This window comes from Pristiophorus japonicus, chromosome 7 (genome assembly GCF_044704955.1).
Source record: "Pristiophorus japonicus isolate sPriJap1 chromosome 7, sPriJap1.hap1, whole genome shotgun sequence".
NCBI classification, from domain to species: Eukaryota; Metazoa; Chordata; class Chondrichthyes; family Pristiophoridae; genus Pristiophorus; species Pristiophorus japonicus.
Genome location: NC_091983.1, coordinates 222,125,133 through 222,149,760, shown reverse-complemented (window position 1 = coordinate 222,149,760; position 24,628 = coordinate 222,125,133). Strand labels below are relative to the sequence as shown.

General features: G+C 47.7%; 1 protein-coding gene across 1 annotated transcript in view; it reads right to left on the bottom strand.

Annotated features, from left to right (window-relative positions):
* Positions 1-246: 246 nt before the first annotated feature.
* The window catches only part of acbd3 (acyl-Coenzyme A binding domain containing 3), a 60,478-nt gene continuing 36,096 nt past the window's right edge, over positions 247-24,628 (bottom strand). Inside the window, exons 7-8 of the mRNA XM_070885837.1 lie at positions 14,008-14,292; positions 247-4,043 (exon numbers count right to left, since the gene is read on the bottom strand). Of these exons, the coding sequence (XP_070741938.1) occupies positions 3,832-4,043; positions 14,008-14,292 (497 nt within the window). The 3' untranslated portion in view covers positions 247-3,831. The remainder of the gene's footprint in view (positions 4,044-14,007; positions 14,293-24,628) is intronic.

The window sequence follows — 24,628 nt, the reverse complement described above, 5'->3', positions numbered from 1 at the left end:
GCTCACCGTCACACTTTGCAGCACTGACTCTGCTGTTCCTCCAGAACGGAGAAGAAGGGCAGGTTTGTCAAGTCGCCCACTGAATCATACTTTACATCTCTTAAGCCACCGATGAACCTCACAAAAGAAAAGGTAGGAAAAAATAAGAGTGCAGATAAACGCATTTTAATTGAGATTAAATATATTATTGAAAGAAACGGTTTCTGAAATTGCACTGGCCATTAAAAAATAAAGCGCACAGCGATAAAATCTTTCCAAGTTTAATATTCTGGGAAAATTCTCTGCAAGAGTAACAGGCCAGAACATCAGGCCACATTTCCAGCAACATCTCTCTGCCAAGTAAGAGCCCATTACATTTCCGTTTCTCTGAAAATCAGAATAACGCAAACCATATAAAACAGCTGGTGGCGTCTATAATTAGGAATACAGCTGTAAATACAAAGCACAGAAAGTAAAGGGGGCGGGGAAAGCACTATGTACAAAACAAGTGTTAAAGAAACAATTATTTATAAAGGAGAGGGAGAAAAAAACCCACAAAAGCGCTGCCCGCAGAAATGGCCGCCATATCAGGTCACAGCTATACTGATGGGGACATACCAGAATCGCGCGCCAGGAAACAAACAGATCATTTCAAAAGGAAATTTTAAGTTACTCTTAACGTGAAGATGCTTTGGTAGCAACACAAAAACCTCCAGAACAAGCCATGACACCTGGTAGGCTGCAAGTGACCAAGGATGCCAGTACGAGATGCAAGCGTTAAATTATATTGCAAAAAAGTCTGCATCTAGCGCGGGTCTGTCACACTTTTGCTGCTAAGGCAAAAACGATTAATAAAAAAAAAAAAATTGCATCACACTGGGTTCTCCTGACCTGGAGCCCGACACTTTCAAGCAATTTGCCGACCTGGGGATTTTAGAAGCAGCTCTCATTCCCCCTGGGTCCCAACAGGGAGAAATGGAACAGCATCTTTAAAGGGACGGGCTAGGGCAGCAGCTACACTTCACCACTGCGCTCCGAACCAACAAGTGAGCAATACCATGGCGGATCCCTCCAAGCAGATACTTTTTTTTTGATTATGAGCATCCGCCATTAGACCTGTACAAGCCAAAAAAAAATTATAGCTTTGTTAAAAATTAAAATGGTGAACGGCTTTAGTGTGCTGTTTTAAGATGAGTACAGAAAAAGGAGCTATCCTGCGTTACAAGGAACGGACTGACACCATGCTATTCGGATACTGCCAGTGGAGTCGGCCATCCGCAGAGGGAGGAGGGGCAAGCTGGCTGCTCGGTAATTCTGCCCTCGACCCCAGTGTCTGCCCCATCTCGTCTGAAGGTGCTGCCTCATCGCCGGCCTGCAGCTGCATGCGCGCTTCCCACTTTACAGTGCCCCGTCCAAGTGCCCATCCTTCACCCGGGAGCCCCAGTAGGAGGGCGCCGGCCTGTCCTTCACCGACCGCCGCACGTGTTCGCTCGCCTTGCACATGGATCAGTGCATGGTGAATGAGGCAGCTAGCCGATTATAGCAGCCTGCTACTGCTTGCCCTGGGGCTAAGGTCAGCTAACTCGGGGGGGGGGGGGGGCGTAGAGACAGGTCAGTTCCAGCCTCCCCACTCTGCTTGTGCGAATCAGACCAAAGCACTTTGAAAATGGCAATCCATCTGAAAGATGACTGAAAGCAGGTGAGCCTTGAACTATGGACAAGGCATGAGTGCTGCATCTACCAGAGCACTTCTTTAATACTGTTCGCAGGGAGCGTCCAGGGCAACGTCCAGTGCACTATATTCCAACCATCGAGATCACTGGTCCTGCCAGTTCATCCAACCTCCCCCCTGGCATTTTCCTAAATAAAGTACTGCCCCCCCCCCCCCCCCCCATCCCAAATGTGCTCTGGTTTGCCATCGCTATTATCTTGCTGAAAAGGCTATTCAGGTTCAGGGATAATTCGAAGTTAGAACTTCAAATGATCACTGCAATATCAAGGAAGGAAGGCCTTTCTTTAGCACAGTTCTATTGCTTAGAATGAACACAATGGAGGGTTGGACGGTATAGACTGCACCAGGAAGGGTTTTGGCAACAGGGTGGGAAATTAAAGGATCTGTGGAAGCCATTTCAAAATGTTCAAATTCCCATTCAATCGCCAGCCAGCAGTGAAATGACCCCATTTGCCTGAGCTGAACTTGGGTTCCAAGTTCCCACAGCAGTCAATGTGGATGGATTGATGTGTCCCAGAGCTTAGCATTGCTTTCCCTACAGAGTCTTAACCCACAGCTTTACCACAAGGATTTCGTGACAGACCCAAGAATAATTTCTTTTTTAAAGAAATTCTTTACCTGGACAGAGTGGCAGCAGGATGCTCGACTGTAGAAGGCATCACAGGCAAGCCCGACCCTGCCTTCACTAGATGACCAGCAGCTGGGATTGTTGGACATGGACTATCAAGAGTTTAGCCCGCAGATGCTATGGGGAATCCTCGCCTCCCAATCACTGCTGCAGCCGAGATCCAGTAATTCAGCAGAACAGAGGTCGGAGCTGGGATCCTCCCGGTTAATGTAGCTCAGCATCTCACTGGTTGGTCCGCTTACACATCAAGCCATGCAATGGGGAATGGTTTGGAGGGGGGAGTGGGGCGGGTGGATGATAATGGGACATATATGCAACCTTAAAGTCAATCCTCAAAAAACAGCAAAACTGGGTAACGTACTGCTACAGTATTCCACCACTCTCTGCTTGCCCCTACATCCAGGGCCTTCATAGGCCTCTCCTGTCCTCTAGAACGAGGCGTTAGTCGAAGAGCTCAGGCAAGAGGCGCCAGTCTCTCAAGAGGCACTTTCAAGGCAGGACGATTCCTCCGAGGGCCGTCTTACTTCAACAAGGACACCAGCTCGTTAACACTGAGGAAAGGTTGCTGCGGAAACCAGACTGTGCAGGTCCCTAGGCATCCCTCTTGCCAGGGGAGGCATGCATGTCGTGGACTGAAGCAGGCGGAAGGTTAGACCAAGGGAGCACGGGGACAATTCCTTGTAACCAGGGGGATTTCAAATCCCGAATAAATCCCGGTTTTTAAAAAATATATAAAAGCGGGAAAAGGGGTGCCGCTCACTGAATGACTGGAGGCGAGCCTTCCCATTGAGGGTCCCACCTCCACTTCACAGAGTGAGCAGTGGGCCCAACGTCGTCCGAGACAAGACCACCGGCGAGATGCTTTGGGCGCAAGGACGGTCACGGCCAAAAGGCTAACCCGCCTTTCCTCTTCCAGACGCTCCCACTCCCACCTTTAATCTCAGATTTCAAGCCCGTGCGATATTCGGTTTAACCACACCTCGGTGGAAACTTTTGCCATTCGTTTTAAGAAGTGAAACCAGCTGAGATTTTTGAACACTGGCGAGCTCGGCAAAACAGGCAAAGCTTTTAAGCCCAGAGGATCCATCATCCGGCGTGAACTGCGCCGCGGAAGCCATTCATTCAGGTGTGTCGACAGGTCGATAGTGATTCTCGGTATATCTCCAAGTATTTCTTCCTTAACCAACCCCCTGCCCCTGGGCTTTCAGTCGGCACCCCCAGACTCGACAACCTACAGAGGGTACATGAACCAACACTCGCAACGCAACACCAAGTCATCAGTAACAGCAAGAACTCAGTATAATAATAAGACTGAAGAAGTCTAATGAAACCAATTCCTGGCAGTGATTCTCATTACTGCAGTAGCAGATCCTTCACCCAATTTATTATATAGAATGATTTAGATAATTATTTCAATGCACAATGTGCAAATTAAAGTTTACAAAAGAAAACAAAAAAAAAAAGCAGGTGCCAAGCGTGGGCACGCCTGGTTTTATCTGGTATAATATACTCTGTAATAAACGGTTTTTGACCTCCACAGTGAGTAGGAGTTGTCGAATTTCAGAAGGTAGACCCCTCTGCCCGGGTACTGATGGGATCCGGCGTAGACCTCCTCGTGGCAATCTCGTCTGTAGACCGGTACCACCTCGTCGATCTGAACTTTGCTGGCCCCCTTCTTGACCTTTATTCCTTCGCTGGGGCTGTCTGCAGAAAACACACAAAGGAATCGTCAAGACTTAAAACTTTCTGCACAAACGTACCACTCATCTCTGCGCCCGGAGGGATCGACCCCAGCTCATGCATCGTTCCACCAAGTGCCTTCCGGGATAAAAACATACACAAGAAATAGCAACAGGAGTAGACCATACGGCCCCTCGAGCATGCTCCGCTATTCAATATCATAGCTGATCTGATCACTTCCCCGCCCGCTCCCCATAACCCCTTATCCCCTTATCGTTTAAGAAACTGTCGATTTCTGTCTTAAATTTATTCCACAGCTCTGAGGCAGAAAATTACGCAGATTTACAACCCTCCGAGAAGAAATTTCTCCTCATCTCTGTTTTAAATGGTCGGCCCCTTATTTCAAGATCATGCCCCCGAGTTCTAGCCTACCCAGCAGTGATCTTGCTGCTCCCTGGACAAGAGGCACAGTCAGAAATTCCCTGCGCTAGCACGGCTCGGCTAACTCCCCGCTCAGACCGCTGATCGAAGCTGGGAGCTGCATGACCTCCACCGGCAGTTTTAATCTTCCCCTTTTTTGGTGGGGGGTGTGGAAGAAATGAGGCTATGCACTCCCCGTGCATCACCTCACCCCTCCCTTCACTTTTTAACCTTTCTGTGGGGTGTCGGTCTTCACTGTGCAATATAGAGACACAGTGCAAGCCGATAGTATGGGATCCTGACTGGGACATTGGTTTGCTAACCCAAAGTCGACCCATATTTCCATGTGTGGCTTACAGTGGGAGAATGCCAGCTCCTTGAGAAACATAGAAAATAGGTGCAGGTGTAGGCCATTCAGCCCTTCGAGCCTGCACCACCATTCAATAAGATCATGGCTGATCATTCCCTCAGTACCCTTTTCCTGCTTTCTCTCCATACCCCTTGATCCCTTTAGCCTTAAGGGCCATATCTAACTCCCTCTTGAATATATCCAATGAACTGGCATCAACAACTCGCTGCAGTAAGGAATTCCACAGGTTAACAACTCTCTGGGTGAAGAAGCTTCTCCTCATCTCAGTCCTAAATGGCCTACCCGTTATCCTTAAGACTGTGTTCCCTGGTTCTGGACTTCCCCAACATCGGGAACATTCTTCCCGCATCTAACCTGTCCCGTCCCATCAGAATCTTGTATATTTCCATGAGATCCCCTCTCATCCTTCTAAAGCCAATGTATAAAGGCCCAGTTGATCCAGTCTCTCCTCATATGTCAGTCCAACCATCCCGGAAATCAGTCTGGTGAACCTTCGCTGCACTCCCTCAATAGCAAGAATGTCCTTCCTCAGATTAGGAGACCAAAACTGAACACAATATTCCAGGTGAGGCCTCACCAAGGCCCTGTCCAACTGCAGTAAGACCTCCCTGCTTATATACTCAAATCCCCTAGCTATGAAGGCCAACATACCATTTGTCTTCTTTACTGCCTGTTGTACCTGTATGCCAACTTTCAATGACTGATTAACTATGACACCCAGGTCTCGTTGCACCTCCCCTTTTTCTAATCTGCCACCATTCAGATAATATTCTGTCTTCGCGTTTTTGCCCCCAAAGTGGATAACCTCACATTTATCCACATTATACTGCATCTTCCATGCAGTTGCCCACTCACCTAACCTGTCTAAGTCACCCTGCAGCCTCTTAGCGTCCCCCTCACAGCTCACACCGCCACCCAGTTTAGTGTCATCTGCAAACTTGGAGATATTACAATCAATTCCTTCATCCAAATCATTGATGTATATTGTAAAGAACTGGGGTCCCAGCACTGAGCCCTGCGGCACTCCATTAGTCACTGCCTGCCATTCTGAAAAGGACCCGTTTATCCCGACTCTGCTTCCTGTCTGCCAACCAGTTCTCTATCTACTTCAGTATATTACCCCGAATACCATGTGTTTTGATTTTGCACACCAATCTCGTGTGGGACCTTGTCAAACGCCTTTTGAAAGTCCAAATACACCACATCCACTGGTTCTCCTTTGTCCACTCTACTAGTTACATCCTCAAAAAAATCCAGAAGATTTGTCAAGCATGATTTCCCTTTCATAAATCCATGCTGACTTGGACAGATCCTGTCACTGCTTTCCAAATGCACTGCTATTTCATCCTTAATAATTGATTCCAACATTTTCTCCCCACTGATGTCAGGCTAACCTGTCTATAATTACCCACTTTCTCTCTCCCTCCTTTTTTAAAAAGTGGTGTTACATTAGCTACCCTCCAGTCCATAGGAACTGATCCCGAGTCAATAGACTGTTGGAAAATAATCACCAATTTCTAGGGTCACTTCCTTAAGTACTCTGAGATGCAGACTATCAGGCCCCGGGGATTTATCAGCCTTAAATCCCAATTTCCCTAACACAATTTCCTGCCTAATAAGGATATCCTTCAGTTCCTCCTTCTCACTAGATCCTCGGTCCCCTAGTACTTCCGGAAGGTTATTTGTGTCTTCCTTCGTGAAGACAAAACCAAAGTATTTGTTCAATTGGTCTGCCATTTCTTTGTTATAAATCCCATTATAAATTCACTTGAATCCGACTGCATGGGACCTACGTTTGTTTTCACTAATCTTTTTCTCTTCACATATCTATAGAAGCTTTTGCAGTCAGTTTTTATGTTCCCGGCAAGCTTCTTCTCGTGCTCTATTTCCCCCTCTTAATTAAACCCTTTGTCCTCTGCTGAATTCTAAATTTCTCTCAGTCCTCAGGTTTGCTGCTTTTTTTGGCCAATTTATATGCCTCTTCCTTGGATTTAACTCTATCCCTAATTTCCCTTGTTAGCCACGGTTGAGCCACCTTCCCCGTTTTATTTTTACTCCAGACAGGGATGTACAATTGCTGAAGTTCATCCATGTGATTTTTAAATGTTTGCCATTGCCTATCCACCGTCAACCCTTTAAGTATCATTTGTCAGTCTATTCTAGCCAATTCACACCTCATACCGTCGAAGTTACCTTTCCTTAAGTTCAGGACCCTAGTCTCTGAATTAACTGTGTCACTCTCCATCCTAATAAAGAATTCTACCATGTTATGGTCACTCTTCCCCAAGGGGTCCTCGCACAACAAGATTGCTAATTAGTCCTTTCTCATTACACATCACCCAGTCTAGGATGGCCAGCTCTCTGGTTGGTTCCTCGACATATTGGTCGAGAAAACTATCCCTAATACACTCCAGGAAATCCTCCTCCACTGCATTGCTACCAGTTTGGTTAGCCCAATCAATATGTAGATTAAAGTCACCCATAACTGCTGTACCTTTATTGCATGAATCCCTAATTTCTTGTTTCAATGCTGTCCCCAACCTTACTACTACTGTTTGGTGGTCTGTATACGACTCCCACAAGCGTTTTCTGCCCTTTGGTATTCCGCAGCTCCACCCATACCGATTCCACATCATCCAAGCTAATGTCCTTTCTTATTATTGCGTTAATTTCCTCTTTAACCAGCAATGCCACCCTGCCTCTTTTTCCTTTCTGTCTATCCTTCCTAAATGTTGAATACCCCTGAATGTTGAGTTCCCAGCCTTGGTCACCCTGGAGCCATGTCTCCGTGATGCCAATTACATCATACCCGTTAACTGCTATCTGCGCAGTTAATTCGTCCACCTTATTCCGAATACTCCTCGCATTGAGGCACAGAGTCTTCAGGTTTGTCTTTCTAACACACTTTGCCCCTTTAGAACTTTGCTGTAATGTGGCCCTTTTTGCCTTAGATTTCTCTACCCTCCACTTTTACTTTGCTTCTTTCTATCTTTTGCTACTGCCCCCATTCTACTTCCCTCCGTCTCCCTGCATAGGTTCCCATCCCCCTGCCATATTAGTTTAACTCCTCCCCAACAGCACGAGCAAACACTCCCCCTAGGACCTGCCCAGATGCAGACCGTCAGTTTGTACTGGTCCCACCTCCCCCAGAACCGGTTCCAATGTCCCAGGAATTTGAATCCCTCCCTGCTGCAGCACTCAAGCCACGTATTCATCTGAGCTATCCTGCGATTCCTACTCTGACTAGCACGTGGCACTGGTAGTTATCCTGAGATTACTACTTTTGAGGTCCTACTTTTTAAATTTAGCTCCTAGCTCACTAAATTCGTCTTGTAGAACCTCATCCCATTTTTTACCTATATCGTTGGTACCTATATGCACCACGACAACTGGCTGTTCACCCTCCCTTTTTTGAATGTCCTGCACCCGTTCAGAGACATCCTTGACCCTTGCACCAGGGAGGCAACATACCATCATGGAGTCTCGGTTGCGGCCGCAGAAACGTCTAGCTATTCCCCTTACAATTGAATCCCCTATCCCTATAGCTCTCCCACTCTTTTTCCTGCCCTCCTGTGCAGCAGAGCCACCCACGGTGCCATGAACTTGGCTGCTGCTGCCCTCCCCTGGTGAGTCATCCCCCCTAACAGTACCCAAAGCGGCGTATCTGTTTTGCAGGGGGATGCCTGCACTAGCTTCCTTGCACTGCTCTTCCTGTTGGTCATCCATTCCCTATCTGGCTATGGATCCTTTACCTGCGGTAAGACCAACTCACTAAATGTGCTATTTGCGTCATTCTCAGCATCGTGCATGCTCCAGAGTGAATCCACCCGCAGCTCCAGTGCCGCAATGCGGTCCGTCAGGAGCTGCAACCGGATACACTTCCCGCACACGTAGTCGTCAGGGACACCGGAAGCGTCCCTGACTTCCCACATAGTACAGGAGGAGCATAACACGTGTCTGAGCTCTCCTGCCATGACTTAACCTCTAGGTAAACTTAATTTGGCAACAAGGCTAAAAGGTTACTTACTGATAAAAGAAAAAGAAAAACTATTTACCAATCACCAGCCAATCACTTATCCCCTTGGCTGTGACGTCACCTTTCGATTTCTTTCTACTTCTTTTTTCCTTCTTTCCCTGCTGCAGCTGTATCAGCTGGGCCTTAAGTAGGCCTCCTGAACTCCCCGGACTCGCGCTGCTCTGAGCTCCCGCCTCCTGGGCCTTAAGTAGGCCTCCCAAACTCCCCGGACTCGCGCTGCCCCTAGCTCCTGCCTCCTCACGCCTGCTGGGCCGTGTATCTGATCCCACCCCTCCCCCCAAATCTTCGGGGAGAGGGTGGTGGGTGGAAGGGGAGGTGTGCATTTTATTGCCTCTTTCATTCCCCAACCGCCATCCCTGCCAAGAACCAAGACGACTCTCTCTTAGTCATTTATCAAAAGCACTCAGTCTCCAAAGAAATTGAAGAACTTGAATTTCTATAGCGCCTTCCACCACAGGACGTCCCAAAGCCCTTCACAACGCACTAAGTACTTTTGAAGTGTTGTCGCTGTTGTAATGCAGGAAACAAGACAGCCAATTTGTGCACAGCAAGCTCCCATAAGCAGCAATTTATGATCAGCTGAACTATTTTTAGGTGTTGGTAAAGGGATATTGGCCAGGACACCGGGGATAACTCCCCTGCTCCTCTTCGAAATAGTATAATGGGATCTGTTACGTCCACGAGGGCAGATGGGGTCTCGGCGGAAGACAGCACCTCTGACTGTGCAGCACGCCCTCAGTAATGCCTAGATTATGTGCTCATGTTTCTGGAGTGAGACTTGAACCCACAACCTTCTGGCTCAGAGGCACGAGTGCTACCCACTGAGTCACCTAAACATTCTGACTTGTGCTGGGACAAGATGCCCTCCAGTACTATGCCCAAAGTGAGTGCAAAACATTGCGGGGGGGGGGGGGGGGGGGTGGATTGGCAATCAGGGACAGGTCTCTTCTGAACTGGTCCTTGCCTGACATTTACCCACGTGGCCTAAACCCATTTCACTTAGGACACTTATGATGTTCCACCCCCGTCAGACGTAGAGCGAAAAGTCTGAGCTGTGATTAAAACAATAGTGGTAACCACTTTTGCCTAGGTCAGAAGATTGTCGGTTTGGGGATCACATAATCGCCGCTGACACTCCAGTGCCGTACTGGGGGAATGCTGCACAGTGGGAGGTGCCGTCTCTCGGATGAGACGCTAAACCGAGGCCCCGTCTGCCTGTACACGCAAACGTAAAAGATCCCACAGCACTATTGGAACAGGAGCAGGCAGTTGTCCTGGTGTCCTGGTCAACGCTCTTCCTTCAGCCAACAAATTAAAGGACCAATGCCTTTGTGGCCCCATAATAATCACTGCATTTCCAGTGAATTCACTGTCTACTTTGGGACATTTGTCAGCTGTGGCTCAGTGGGTAGCACTCTCGCCTCTGGGTTCAAGTCCCACTCCTGAGACTTAAGCACAAAAATCTAGGCTGACCCTCCAGTGCAGTGCTGAGGGAGTGCTGCACTGTCGGAGGTGCCGTCTTTCAGATGAGACGCTAAACTGAGGCCCCGTCTGTTCTCTCAGGTGGAAGTAAAAGATCCCATGACATTATTTTGAAGAAGAGCAGGGGAGTATTTATTCCTCAATCAACAGAACATAAAAAACAAAATTCTGGTCATCATCACATTGCTGTTTGTGGGAGCTTGCTGTGCGCATTTCCTACGTTACAACAGTGACTACAGTCCAAAAGTACTTCATTGGCTGTAAAGCACTTTGAGACGTCCAGTGGTCGAAAAAGGCGCTACAGAAATGCAAGCCTTTCTTTCTTCTATTACCTACAATGCAATTCAGCCTCTCAGTCCCCAAGACACAGTTTCCTAATGTGGGTGGTCATTAGTTATAGAAACATAGAAATCTATAGCACAGAAGGAAGCCATTCCGGCCCATCGTGTCTGCGCCGGCCGACAAAGAGCCACACGGCCCTCGGTCAGCAGCCCTGAAGGTTACATATAAACCTATGAGCAATGGCGGAAAGGTAAAGAGCACCCAGCCCATCCAGTCCGCCTCACACAACTGCGACACCACCTAAACCGCAACATTCTACACTCCACCCCAACTGGAGCCATGTGATCTCCTGAGAGAGACAAAAACCAGATAAAAACCCAATTAGTGAGCTGCAGGATGGGGAGTCACTACAGAATGCTGTCTCACGAGACTCGGTGTCACTAACGCAGCCGGGTTCAGTCACTTGGCAGGTCTGTGTGGCCATATATCAAGCATACTGCGATGCCACCTGGCCATCACTCTGGACCCTGCAAACCAGGCCGAGGGCAACCTGCTCCTTGCCCAAGTGCAGCTTGGCCCACATGCGCAGGTACTGTGCACTACTGCCCATCGCAGCAGTCTCCAGGCTGGGCCAGATCCCAGTCTCCCTCCCCACACCTCAACACCCTGGCAGGTAAATGCACCATCTGATGTGATATTGAACCACATAAACCCCTGCGTGTGACGCAGAAAGCTCCCAGGGTGGAGAGTTAGCTGGTCTCCACTGATTCGCATGCTACAATCGGCCTCGGTGTTGCTGGGCTGGGCAGGCGGGCAGAAAGGCAACAGAAAACAGCGAGGCTTCCCACTTCTGACTGCTATGCAGTGACCCCAGTTGTCAGTCATGTGCTCCTCCAATAGAAACATAGAAAATAGGTGCAGGAGTAGGCCATTCGGCCCTCGAGCCTGCACCGCCATTCAATGAGTTCATGGCTTAACATGCAACTTCAGTACGTCATTCCTGCTTTCTCGCCATACCCCTGGATCCCCCTAGTAGTAAGGACTACCTCTAACTCCTTTTTGAATATATTTAGTGAATTGGCCTCAACAACTTTCTGTGGCAGAGAATTCCACAGGTTCACCACTCTCTGGGTGAAGAAGTTTCCCCTCATCTCGGTCCTAATTGGCTTACCCCTTATCCTTAGACTGTGACCCCTGCTTCTGGACTTCCCCAACATTGGGAACATTTTTCCTGCATCTAACCTGTCTAAACCAGTCAGAATTTTAAATGTTTCTATGAGATCCCCTCTCATTCTTCTCAACTCCAGTGAATACAAACCCAGTTGATCCAGACTTTTAGTTTGTCAGTCCCGCCATCCCGGGAATCAGTCTGGTGAACCTTCGCTGCACTCCCTCAATAGCAAGAATGTCCTTCCTCAAGTTAGGAGACCAAAACTGTACACAATACTCCAGGTGTGGCCTCACCAAAACCCTGTACAACTGTAGTAACACCTCCCTACCCCTGTACTCAAATCTCCTCGCTATGAAGGCCAACATGCCATTTGCTTTCATAACCGCCTGCTGTACCTGCATGCCAACCTTCAATGACTGATGTACCATGACACCCAGGTCTCTTTGCACCTCCCCTTTTCCTAATCTGTCACCATTCAGATAATAGTCTGTCTCTCTGTGGATAACCTCACATTTATCCACATTATACTTCATCTGCCATGCATTTGCCCACTCACCTAACCTATCCAAGTCACTCTGCAGCCTCATCACAGCTCACACTGCCACCCAACTTAGTGTCATCCGCAAATTTGGAGATATTACATTTAATCCCCTCATCTAAATCATTAATGTACAATGTAAACATGTGCTTTAACTTTGCACATTAATCTCTTGTGTGGGACCTTGTCGAAAGCCTTCTGAAAGTCCAAATACATCACAACAACTGGTTCTCCCTTGTCCACTCTACTGGAAACATCCTCAAATAATTCCAGAAGATTTGTCAAGCATGATTTCCCTTTCACAAATCCATGCTGACTTGGACCTATCATGTCACCTCTTTCCAAATGCGCTGCTATGACATCCTTAATAATTGATTCCATCATTTTACCCACTACCGATGTCAGGTTGACCAGTCTAGAATTCCCTGTATTCTCTCTCCCTCCTTTTTTTAAAAAAAGTGGGGTCACATTGGCTACCCTCCACTCCATAGGAACTGATCCAGAATCTATGGAATGTTGGAAAATGACTGTCAATGCATCCGCTATTTCCAAGGCCACCTCCTTAAGTACCCTGGGATGCAGTCCATCAGGCCCTGGGGATTTATCGGCCTTCAATCCCATCAATTTCCTCAACACAATTTCCCGACTAATAAGGATTTCCCTCAGTTCCTCCTTCTTACTAGACCCCTTTTGTATCTGGAAGGTTGTTTGCGTCCTCCTTCGTGAATACCGAACCAAAGTACTTGTTCAATTGGTCTGCCATTTCTTTGTTCCCCGTTATGACTTCCCCTGATTCTGACTGCAGGGGACCTACGTTTGTCTTTACTAACCTTTTTCTCTTTACATATCTATAGAAGCTTTTGCAGTCCGTCTTAATGTTCCCTGCAAACTTGCTCTCGTACTCTATTTTCCCTGCCCATATCAAACCCTTTGTCCTCCTCTGCTGAGTTCTAAATTTCTCCCAGTCTCCGGGTTCGCTGCTATTTCTGTCCAATTTGTATGCCACTTCCTTGGCTTTAATACTATCACTGATTTCCCTTGATAGACACAGTTGAGCCACCTTCCCTTTTTTATTTTTACGCCAGACAGGGATGTACAATTGTTGTAGTTCATCCATGCGGTCTCTAAATGTCTGCCATTGCCCATCCACTGTCAACCCCTTAAGTAACATTCGCCAATCTATCCTAGCCAATTCACGCCTCATACCTTCAAAGTTACCCTTCTTTAAGTTCTGGACCATGGTCTCTGAATTAACCGTTTCATTCTCCATCCTAATGTAGAATTCCACCCTAAGTGGCCTCGCACAACGTGATTGCTAATTAATCCTCTCTCATTACACAACACCCAGTCTAAGATGGCCTCCCCCTTAGTTCGTTCCTCAACATATTGGTCTAGAAAACCATCCCTTATGCACTCCAGGAAATCCTCCTCCACCGTATTGCTTCCAGTTTGGTTAGCCCAATCTATATGCATATTAAAGTCACCCATTATAACTGCTGCACCTTTATTGCATGCACCCCTAATTTCCTGTTTGATGCCCTCCCCAACATGAGGTATTCCACTTAACACCAGCAACCCCCCTCCCCGCTTGACGAGAGCACAGAAAGGTGTAACTAATAGTTAAACGGTCTCTTGCTCCCCCTCCCTGCCGCCCCCACACCCCGTCAGCAGAGGTAGGGGTCAAAGTACCTTCGTCTTCTTCCTCGTCATCGCTGGACTCACTGACATGCACGCTCACAGTAGTGTTCGGAGAATCCGTCCATTCAAAGCACACGCCAAAGCCTATGTCATAACTGTCTGTAGCAAATTCCCAGAAGAGGTAAGAGCCCTCCTCGTGAGTGGGCACTCGCACGGTCACCACCTCCCCCCGGCCCACGGTGATGACAGAGTCCGCGTCCTGACGGATCTTCTCCTTGAAGTCTTTGATTTGTGGCCGGGTCCACATGGACGGTGCGGCAATGACCGGAGCTGCGTCTGCAGGAAGACCAAAACGGGACTGAATCGCGATGGAAGTCATTCAAAATAAACAACGGAAACCGTCGCAAGATGCACGGCAAGCTAACCCACAACAGACTCGGATCATAGAAACATAGAAAATAGGTGCAGGAGTAGGCCATTCGGCCCTTTGAGCCTGCACCGCCATTCAACAAGATCATGGCTGATCACCCACCCCAGCACCTCCCCCCCCCCCCCACACCCCTCCAGCCGCAAGGACCACACCCAACTCCCTCCCGAACACATCCAATGAACTGGCATCCACAACTCTCCGCGGCAGGGAACCCCACAGGCCAACAACTCCCCGAGTGAAGAAGTCTCTCCCAATCCCAGCCCCAAACAGCCCACCCCCCATCCCAAGAGACTGCCCCCACCCCCCCGGCTCTGGACCCACCCAACACCGGGAATACTCCCCCCGCACTGTCCCGTCAGAATCCTTCCCAAATGCCGAACATCCCCGGATGTCGAGCCCCCAGCCCCGGCCACCCCGGAGCCACGCCCCCACGATGCCAACCACACCACATCCACCAATCGCCATCTGCGCAGTCACCGAGGTCCACCCCTCCAACACACTTCGCCCCCCACCCCCGCCCCCCCAGACCTTCGCTGCAACGTGGCCCCTCCTGTCCCCCGCCTTGGATTTCTCCGCTCCCACCTCCACCACTCTCCCCTCCATCCCCGTCTCCCCTCAACTTCCCTCTGCCCACCTCCCATTTTAATCGCTCCACCATTGGCTGCCTTGGCCCCAAGCTGTGGAATTCCCTCCCTAAACCTTTTCACCTCTCTCTCCTCCTTTAAGATGCTCCATAAAACCGACCTCTTTGACCAAGCCTTTGGTCACCTGTCCTAATATCTTATGTGGCTCTCCTGTGACCCGCCACGGGACATTTTACTACATTAAAGACACTATACAAGTACAACTTGTTACTGTTACCTTCTACGTGATGTGATCTCTGCCCCAGTTTAACCAAGTAAAAACACACCGGTTGCCAGCACAGAATTGGTAAGCTACCCACTGCCCTCCCAGCTAGACCACCCTACCTGCTAGGTCAGGTGGAGAGTCTCTTTATGGGAGGCGGGAGAACATAAGAAATAGGAACAGGAGTAGGCCATACGGCCCCTCGAGCCTGCTCCGCCATTCAATAAGACCATGGCTGATCTGATCATGGACTCAGCTCCACTTCCCCGCCCGCTCCTCATAACCCATTATCATTTAAGAAACTGTTTATTTCTGTCTTAAATATATTCAATGACCCAGCTTCCACAGCTCTCTGAGGCAGCGAATTCCACAGATTTACAGCCCTTTGAGAGAAGAAATTTCTCCTCATCTTGGTTTTAAATGGGCGGCCCCTTATTCCAAGATCATGCCCTCTAGTTCTAGTCTCCCCCATCAGAGGAAACATCCTCTTTGCATCCACCTTGTCAAGACCCCTCATAATCTTATACGTTTCGATAACCTTCTGGAAATATTAGGGGACTGAGGGTCTAGAGAGACGAAGGAACTGAAGGAAATCCTTATTAGTCAGGAAATTGTGTTAGGGAAATTGATGGGATAAATCCCCAGGGCCCGATAGTCTGCATCCCAGAGTACTTAAGGAAGTGGCCCTAGAATTGGTGGTCATTTTTCAACATTCTATAGACTCTGAATCAGTTCCTATGGATTGGAGAGTAGCTAATGTAACCTCACTTTTTAAAAGGAGAGAAAATAGGGAATTATAGACCAGTTAGCCTGACATCGGTAGTGGGGAAAATGTTGGAATCAATTATTAAAGATGTAATAACAGCACATTTGGAAAGCAGTGACAGGATCGGTCCAAGGCAGCATGGATTTATGAAAGGGAATCATGCTAACAAATCTAGAATTTTTTGAGGATGTAACTAGTAGAGTGGACAAGGGAGAACCAGTGGCTGTGGTGTATTTGGACTTTCAAAAGGCTTTTAACAAGGTCCCACACGAGATTAGTTTGCAAAATTAAAGGGCATGGTATTGGGGATAACGTATTGACATGGATAGAGAACTGGTTGGCAGACAGGAAGCAAAGAGTAGGAATAAAGGGGTCCTTTTCAGAATGGCAGGCAGTGACTAGTGGGGTACCGCAAGGCTCAGTGCTGGGACCCCAGCTATTTACAATATGCATTCATGATTTAGACGAAGGAATTGAATGTAATATCTCCAAGTTTGCAGATGACACTAAGCTGGGTGGCGGTGTGAGCTGTGAGGAGGATGCTAAGAGGCTGCAGGGTGACTTGGACAGGTTAGGTGAGTGGGCAAATGCATGGCAGATGCAGTATAATGTGGATAAATGGGCGGCTATCCACTTTGGTGGCAAAAACAGGAAGGCAGATTACCTGAATAGTGACAGATTAGGAAAAGGGGAGGTGCAACGAGACCTGGGTGTCATCGTACATCAGTCATTGAAAGTTAGCATGCAGGTACAGCAGGCGGTGAAGGCGGCAAATGGCACGTTGGCCTTCATAGCGAGAGGATTTGAGTATAGGAATAGGGGAGGTCTTACTGCAGTTGTACAGGGCCTTGGTGAGGCCACACCTTGAATACTGTGTACAGTTTTGGTCTCCTAATCTGAGGAAGGACATTCTTGCGACTGAGGGAGTGCAGCGAAGGTTCACCAGACTGATTCCCGGGATGGCATATGACATATGAAGAAAGACTGGATCAACTGGGCTTATATTCACTAGAATTTAGAAGAACGAGAGGGGATCTCACAGAAACATATAAAATTCTGACGGGATTGAACTGGTTAGATGCAGGAAGAATGTTCCCGATGTTGGAGAAGTCCAGAACTAGGGGACACAGTCTAAGGATAAGGGGTAAGCCATTTAGGACCGAAATGAGGAGAAACTTCTTCACTCAGAATTGTGAACCTGTGGAATTCTGTACCACAGAAAGTTGTTGAGGGCAGCAAAAGGGAGTTAGATGTGGCCCATACAGCTAAAGGGATCAAAGGGTATGGAGAGAAAGCGGGAATGAGGTACTGAAGTTGCATGATCAGCCATGATCATATTGAATGGTGGTGCAGGCTCAAAGAGCCGAATGGCCGACTCCTGCACCTATTTTCTTACAACAGACTGTCAGATTTCTCTGACTCACTCACCCAGCCTACCTCCCTCTGAACTTGCAGCACTCCCGTTCTCTCGGCTCCAACCCCAACATTGTTACTAAAGTTGCTGACGAGGACAGCGCTGTTGTTGTTTGACAAACACCAACTCTGACACCTTCCCTTGGACCTTGACCCCACTATCGAACATCAAGCCATCGTTTTCAAGACCGTCACTGACCTCATCTCCTCTGGAGATCTTCCCTCCACGGCCCCCAACATCATAGTTCCCCAATTCCGCACAGCCCGCTTCTATCTCCTTCCCAAGATCCACAAACAGGACTGCTCAGGTAGACCCATCGTTTCAGCCTGTTCTTACCCCACATAACTCATCTCTTCCTATTTCGACTTTTTTTTTTTCTTCACTTGTCCGGTCTCTTCCCACCTACTTCAATGACTCTCCGACACTCTCCACCACCATCAGTGTCCTGGCCCCAACCATCCCTTTTCAAATCTCTCTACACCTCCATCCCCCACCAGGACAGCCTGAGGGTGCTCTGCTTCTTCCTTGAACAGAGGCCCAACCAGTCCCCATTCACCATCGGCCTGGCTGAACTTGTTCTTGCATTGAACAACTTATTTGACTCCAGTCACGTCCGCCTAATTAGAGGTGTGGCTATGGGAACCCCCATGGGTCCTAGCTATGCCTGCCTTTTTGTAGGATATGTGGAACATTCTTTGTTCCAGTCCTACTCAGGTCCCCTCCGTCACCTCTTTTTCCAGTACATTGATGACTGTTTTGGTGCCGTTTCCTGCTCTCGCCCTGAACTAGAAAATTTCATTCACTTTGCTTCCAATTTCCATCCTTCCCTCACCTTCACATGGTCGATCTCCAACACTTCCCTTCCTCGATTCCTGTCTCCATTTCTGGGATAAGCTATTGACAAATATTCACTACAAGCCCACTAACTCCCACAACTACTTGGATTATACTTCCTCCCATCCAGAATCCTATAACGACTCCATTCCATTCTCCCAGTTCCTCAGTCTCTGTCGCATCTGCTTCCGATATGTCTTCCTTTTTCCTCAACCGAGGATTTCCCTCCGTCGTGGTTAACATGACCCTTGACTGTGTCCATTCCATTTCCCACCTATCTGCTCTCACCCCTTCCCTCAGAGAACCACGACAGGGTTATCCCCTTGACCTCACCTTCACCCCACCAGCCTCCACATTCAACTCCTCCATCCTCTGTCATTTCCGCCACCTCCAGCATGATCCTAACGTCAAACACATCTTCCCCCTCCCTTCTTCGCATTCTGATGGGACCGCTCCCTCCACAACACCCTGGTCCAGTACTCAACCACCCCCAACACCCCCTCCCACGGCACCTTCCCGTGCAAGGGCAGGAGATGCAACAACTGCCCTTTCACCACCTCCCTTCCCACTGTCCAGGCATTTACTTGTACTTCTTGAAATGTAGTATACTGTATTCACTGCTCACGGGGAAATCAAATGCAGACTGGGTGACCTCTTTGCGGAACACCTCCAAGTAATCGAAGCATGTCCCCGAGCTTCCGCTCGCCCGCTCCATCCCACTCTGATTTCTACGTCCTTGGCCTCTTGCACTGTTCCAACGAAGCTCAACGTAAGCTCGAGGAACAGCACCTCATCTTTCAAATTGCGCACTTTACAGCCTTCTGGACTCAACATCAAGTTCAACAATTTCAGAGCGTAACCTCTGCCCCTATTTTTTATTCACATGGCAGTTGTTGATGTTTCTGCCATTTACACTGCTTCTAGACTCATCTTTTGTTTCTTAACTTGTCCCATTACCATCTCCTTTTGCTTTGTACTATGTCATTCAATCACAACTGCCTTCCATCCAATCACAGACCTTCCCTTTTGTTCCTTCCGCCCCTCCCTGCCCCTACACTTGCTTAAAAATCTGTTACATCTCAAACTCAATCTGTGCCGAGTTAGCTCATTGTAGCTGGGTGGTATCAGGGGCACAATTTACCTGAACAAGGGAGAGGGAGGGGCAAGTAATAAATGATCAGTCACAGCTGGAAGTTGGCTGTGACACCCCAACGCTGGAATAGCCGACCGACTCCATGGCGGGACTGACCTATCAAGAAAGATTGGATCAATTGGGCTTGTATTCACTGGAGTTCAGAAGAATGAGAGGGGACCTCATAGAAACGTTTAAAATTCTGACGGGTTTAGACAGGTTAGATGCAGAAAGAATGTTCCCAATGTTGGGGAAGTCCAGAACCAGGGGTCACAGTCTGAGGATAAGGGGTAAGCCATTTAGGACCGAGATGAGGAGAAACTTCTTCACCCAGAGAGTGGTGAACCTGTGGAATTCTCTACCACAGAAAGTAGTTGAGGCCAATTCACTAAATATATTCAAAAGGGAGTTAGATGAAGTCCTTACTACTCGGGGGATCAAGGGTTATGGCGAGAAAGCAGGAAGGGGGTACTGAAGTTTCATGTTCAGCCATGAACTCATTGAATGGCGGTGCAGGCTAGAAGGGCTGAATGGCCTGCTCCTGCACCTATTTTCTATGTTTCTATGTTTTCTATGTTTTAGGAGGGTGATGGAATACTCCCCACTTGCCTGGATGAGTGCAGCTCCAACACTTAAGAAGCTCCACACCATCCAGGACAAAACAGCTCGCTTGATTGGTACCCCATCCACCACCTCAAACCCTTTCCCTCCACCACCGGCGCACCGTGGAAGCAGGGTGTACCATCTACACTGCAGCAACTCAAAAACATAAGAAATAGGAGCAGGAGTAGGCTATACGGCCCCTCGAGCCTGCTCCGCCATTTAATAAGATCATGGCTGATCCAATCATGGACTCGGCTCCACTTCACCTGCCCGCTCTCTATAACCCCTTTTCCCCTTATCGTTTAAGAAACTGTCTATTTCTGTCTTAAATTTATTCAATATCGCAGCTTCCACAGCTCTCTGAGGCAGCGAATTCCACAGATTTACAACCCTCAGAGGAAATGTCTCATCTCAGTTTTAAATGGGGGGCCCCTTATTCTCAGATTATGCCCTCTAGTTCTAGTCTCAGTGGAAACATCCTCTCTGCATCTACCCTGTCAAGCCCCCTCATAATCTTATACGTTTCAATAAGATCACCTCTCACTCTTCTGAATTCTAATGAGTAGAGGCCCAACCTACTCAACCTTCCCTCATAAGTCAAGCCCCTCATCTCCGGAATCAACCTTGTGAACCTTCTCTGAACTGCCTCCAAAGCAAGTATATCCCTTTCGTAAACCAAAACTGCAAAAACAGGAAGGCAGATTATCTGAATGGTGACAGATTAGTAAAAAGGGAGGTACGAGACCTGGGTATCATGGTACATCAGTCATTGAAGGTCGGCATGCAGGTATAACAGGCGGTGAAGAAAGCAAATGGCATATTGGCCTTCATAGCGAGAGGATTTGAGTATAGGAGCAGAGAGGTCTTACTGCAGTTGTACAGGGCCTGGGTGAGACCACACCTTGAGTATTGTGTGCAGTTTTGGTCTCCTAATCTGAGGAAGAACATTCTTGCTACTGAGGGAGTGCTCCCTCAAAAGTAGTAATCTCAGGATTGCTACCAGTGCCACGTTCTAGTCAGAGTAGGAATTGCAGGATAGCTCAGATGAATACGTGGCTTGAGGAGTGGTGCAGAAGGGAGCGATTCAAATTCCTGGGACATTGGAACCGGTTCTGGGGGAGGTGGGACCAGTATAAACCGGATGGTCTGCACCTGGGCAGGACCGGAACCAATATCCTAGGGGGAGTTTGCTCGTGCTGTTGGGAAGGAGTTAAACTAATATGACAGGGGGATGGGAACCTATGCAGGGAGACCGAGGGAAATAAAAAGGAGGCAGAAGCAAAATATAGAAAGGAGAATAGTAAAAATGGAGGGCAGAGAAACCCAAGGCAAAAAACAAAAAGGGCCACATTACAGCAAAATTCTAAAGGGGCAAAGTGTGTTAAGAAAACAAGCCTGAAGGCTCTGTGCGAGGAGTATTCGGAATAAGGTGGATGAATTAACTGCGCAGATAGCAGTTAACGGATACGATGTGATTGGCATCACGGAGACATGGCTCCAGGGGGACCAAGGCTGGGAACTCAACATCCAAGGGTATTCAGCATTTAGGAAAGAAAAGGAGGCAGGGTGGCGGTGCTGGTTAAAAGATGAAATTAATGCAATTGTAAGGAAGGACATTAGCCTGGATGATGTGGAATCGGTATGGGTGGAGCTGCGGAATACCAAAGGGCTGAAAATGCGAGTGAGTGTTGTGTATAGACCACCAAATAGTAGTAGTGAGGTTGGGGACAGCATCAAGCAAGAAACAAGAGATGCGTGCAATAAAGGTACAGCAGTAATCATGGGCGACTTTAATTACACATTGATTGGACTAACCTAACTGGTCGCAATGCGGTGGAGGAGGATTTCCTGGAGTGTATTAGGGATGGTTTTCTAGACCAATGTGTCGAGGAACCAACCAGGGAGCTGGTCATCCTAGACTGGGTATTGTGTAATGAGAAGGGACTAATTAGCAATCTTGTTGTGTGAGGCCCCTTGGGGAAAAGTGACCATAATATGGTAGAATTCCTTATTAAGATGGAGTGACAAAGTTAATTCAGAAACTAGGGTCCTGAACTTAAGGAAAGGTAACTTCGACGGTATGAGGTGTGAATTGGCTAGAATAGACTGACAAATGATACTAGAAGGGTTGACAGTGGATAAGCAATAGCAAACATTTAAAGATCACATGGATGAACTTCAGCAAATGTACATCCCTGTCGAGAGTAAAAATAAAACGGGGAAGGTGGCTCAACCATGGCTAACAAAGAAAATTAAGGATAGTGTTAAAGCCAAGGAAGAGGCATATAAATTGGCTAGAAAAAGCTACAAATCTGAGGACTGGGAGAAATTTAGAATTAAACAGAGGAGGACTAAGGGTTTAATTAAGTGGGGGAAAATAGAGTAAGAGCAGAAGCTTGCAGGGAATATAAAAACTGACTGCTAAAGCTTCTATAAATATGTGAAGAGAAAAAGATTAGTAAAGACAAACGTAGGTCCCTTGCAGTCGGATTCAGGTGAAATTATAATGGGGAACAAAGAAATGGCAGACCAACTGAACCAATATTTCGGTTCAGTCTTCACGAAGGAAGATACAAATAACCTTCCGAAGGTACTAGGGGACAGTGGGTCTAGTGAGAAGGAGGAACTGAAGGATATCCTTATTAGGCAGGAAATTGTGTTAGGGAAATTGATGGGATTGAAGGCCGATAAATCCCCAGGGCCTGATAGTCAGCATCCCAGAGTGCTCAAGGAAGTGGCCCTAGAAATAGTGGATGCATTGGTGATTATTTTCCAACAGTCTATCGACTCTGGATCAGTTCCCATGGACTGGAGGGTAGCTAATGTAACACCACTTTTTAAAAAAGGAGGGAGAGAGAAAACGGGTAATTATAGACCGGTTAGCCTGACATCAGTAGTGGGGAAAATGTTGGAATCGATCATGAAGGACGAAATAGCAGCGCATTTGGAAAGCGGTGAGGGAAATCATGCTTGACGAATCTTCTGGAATTTTTTGAGGATGTAACTAGCAGAGTGGACAAGGGAGAACCAGTGGATGTGGTGTATTTGGACTTTCAAAAGGCTTTTGACAAGGTCCCGCACAAGAGATTGTTGTGCAAAGTCCAAGCACATGGTATTGAGGGTAATGTACTGACGTGGATAGGGAACTGGTTGGCAGACAGGAAGCAGAGAGTCGGGATAAACGGGTCCTTTTCAGAAAGGCAGGCAGTGAATAGTGGAGTGCCGCAGGGCTCAGTGCTGGGACCTCAGCTCTTTACAATATACATTAACGATTTGGATGAAGGAATAGAGTGTAATATCTCCAAGTTTGCAGATGACACTAAACTGGGTGGTGGTGTGAGCTGTGAGGAGGACGCCAAGAGGCTGCAGGGTGACTTGGACAGGTTAGGTGAGTGGGCAAATGCATGGCAGATGCAGTATAATGTGGATAAATGTGAGGTTATCCATTTTGGGTGCAAAATGGACAGGTTAGATGCGGGAAGGCTGCAGAATATTATCTGAATGGCGGCAGACTAGGAAAAGGGGAGGTGCAACGAGACCTGGGCATCATGGTTCATCAGTCACTGAAAGTGGGCACGCAGGTACAGCAGGCGGTGAAAAAGGCAAATGGTATGTTGGCCTTCATAGCTAGGGGATTTGAATATCGAAGCAGGGAGGTCTTACTGCAGTTGTACAGGACCTTAGTGAGGCCTCACCTGGAATATTGTGTTCAGTTTTGGTCTCCTAGTCTGAGGAAGCACGTTCTTGCTATTGAGGCAGCGCTACGAAGGTTCACCAGACTGATTCCATGGAGCTGTCATATGAGGAGAGACTGGATCAACTGGGCCTTTATTCACTGGAGTTTAGAAGGATGAGAGGGGATCTCATAGAAACGTATAAGATTCTGACGGGACTGGTCAGGTTAGATGCGGGAAGAATGTTCCCGATGTTGGGGAAGTCCAGAACCAGGGGACATAGTCTTAGGATAAGGGGTAGGTCATTTAGGATTGAGATGAGGAGAAACTTCTTCACTCAGAGAATTGTTAACCTGTGGAATTCCCTACCGCAGAGAGTTGTTGATGCCAGTTCACTGGATATATTCAAAAGGGAGTTAGATGTGGCCCTTGTGGCTAAAGGGATCAAGGGGTATGGAGAGAAAGCAGGAATGGGGTACTGAAGTTACATGATCATACTGAATGGTGGTGCAGGCTCGAAGGGCCGAATGGCCTACTCCTGCACCTACTTTCTATGTTTCTATGCAGTATTCCAGATGTGGCCTCACCAATACCCTGTACAACTATAGTAAGACTTCCCTGCTTTTATACTCATAGAAACATAGAAAATGTTCTGGACTTCCTCAACATCGGGAACATTCTTCCTGCATCTAACCTGTCTAATCCCGTCAGAATTTTATATGTTAATTCTGGCAAACTTGTTAAACATGACTTCCCTATCATAAATCCACGCTGACTCTGCCTGACCGAATTTTGCTTTTACAAATGTCCTGCTACTACTTCTTTAATAATGGACTCCAACATCTTCCCAACCACAGATGTTAGGCTAACTGGTCTATAGATTCCTGCTTTTTGTCTGCCTCCTTTTTTTTTAAAAATAGAGGGGTTACATTTGAAGTTTTCCAATCTGCTGGGACCTTCCCAGAATCCAGGG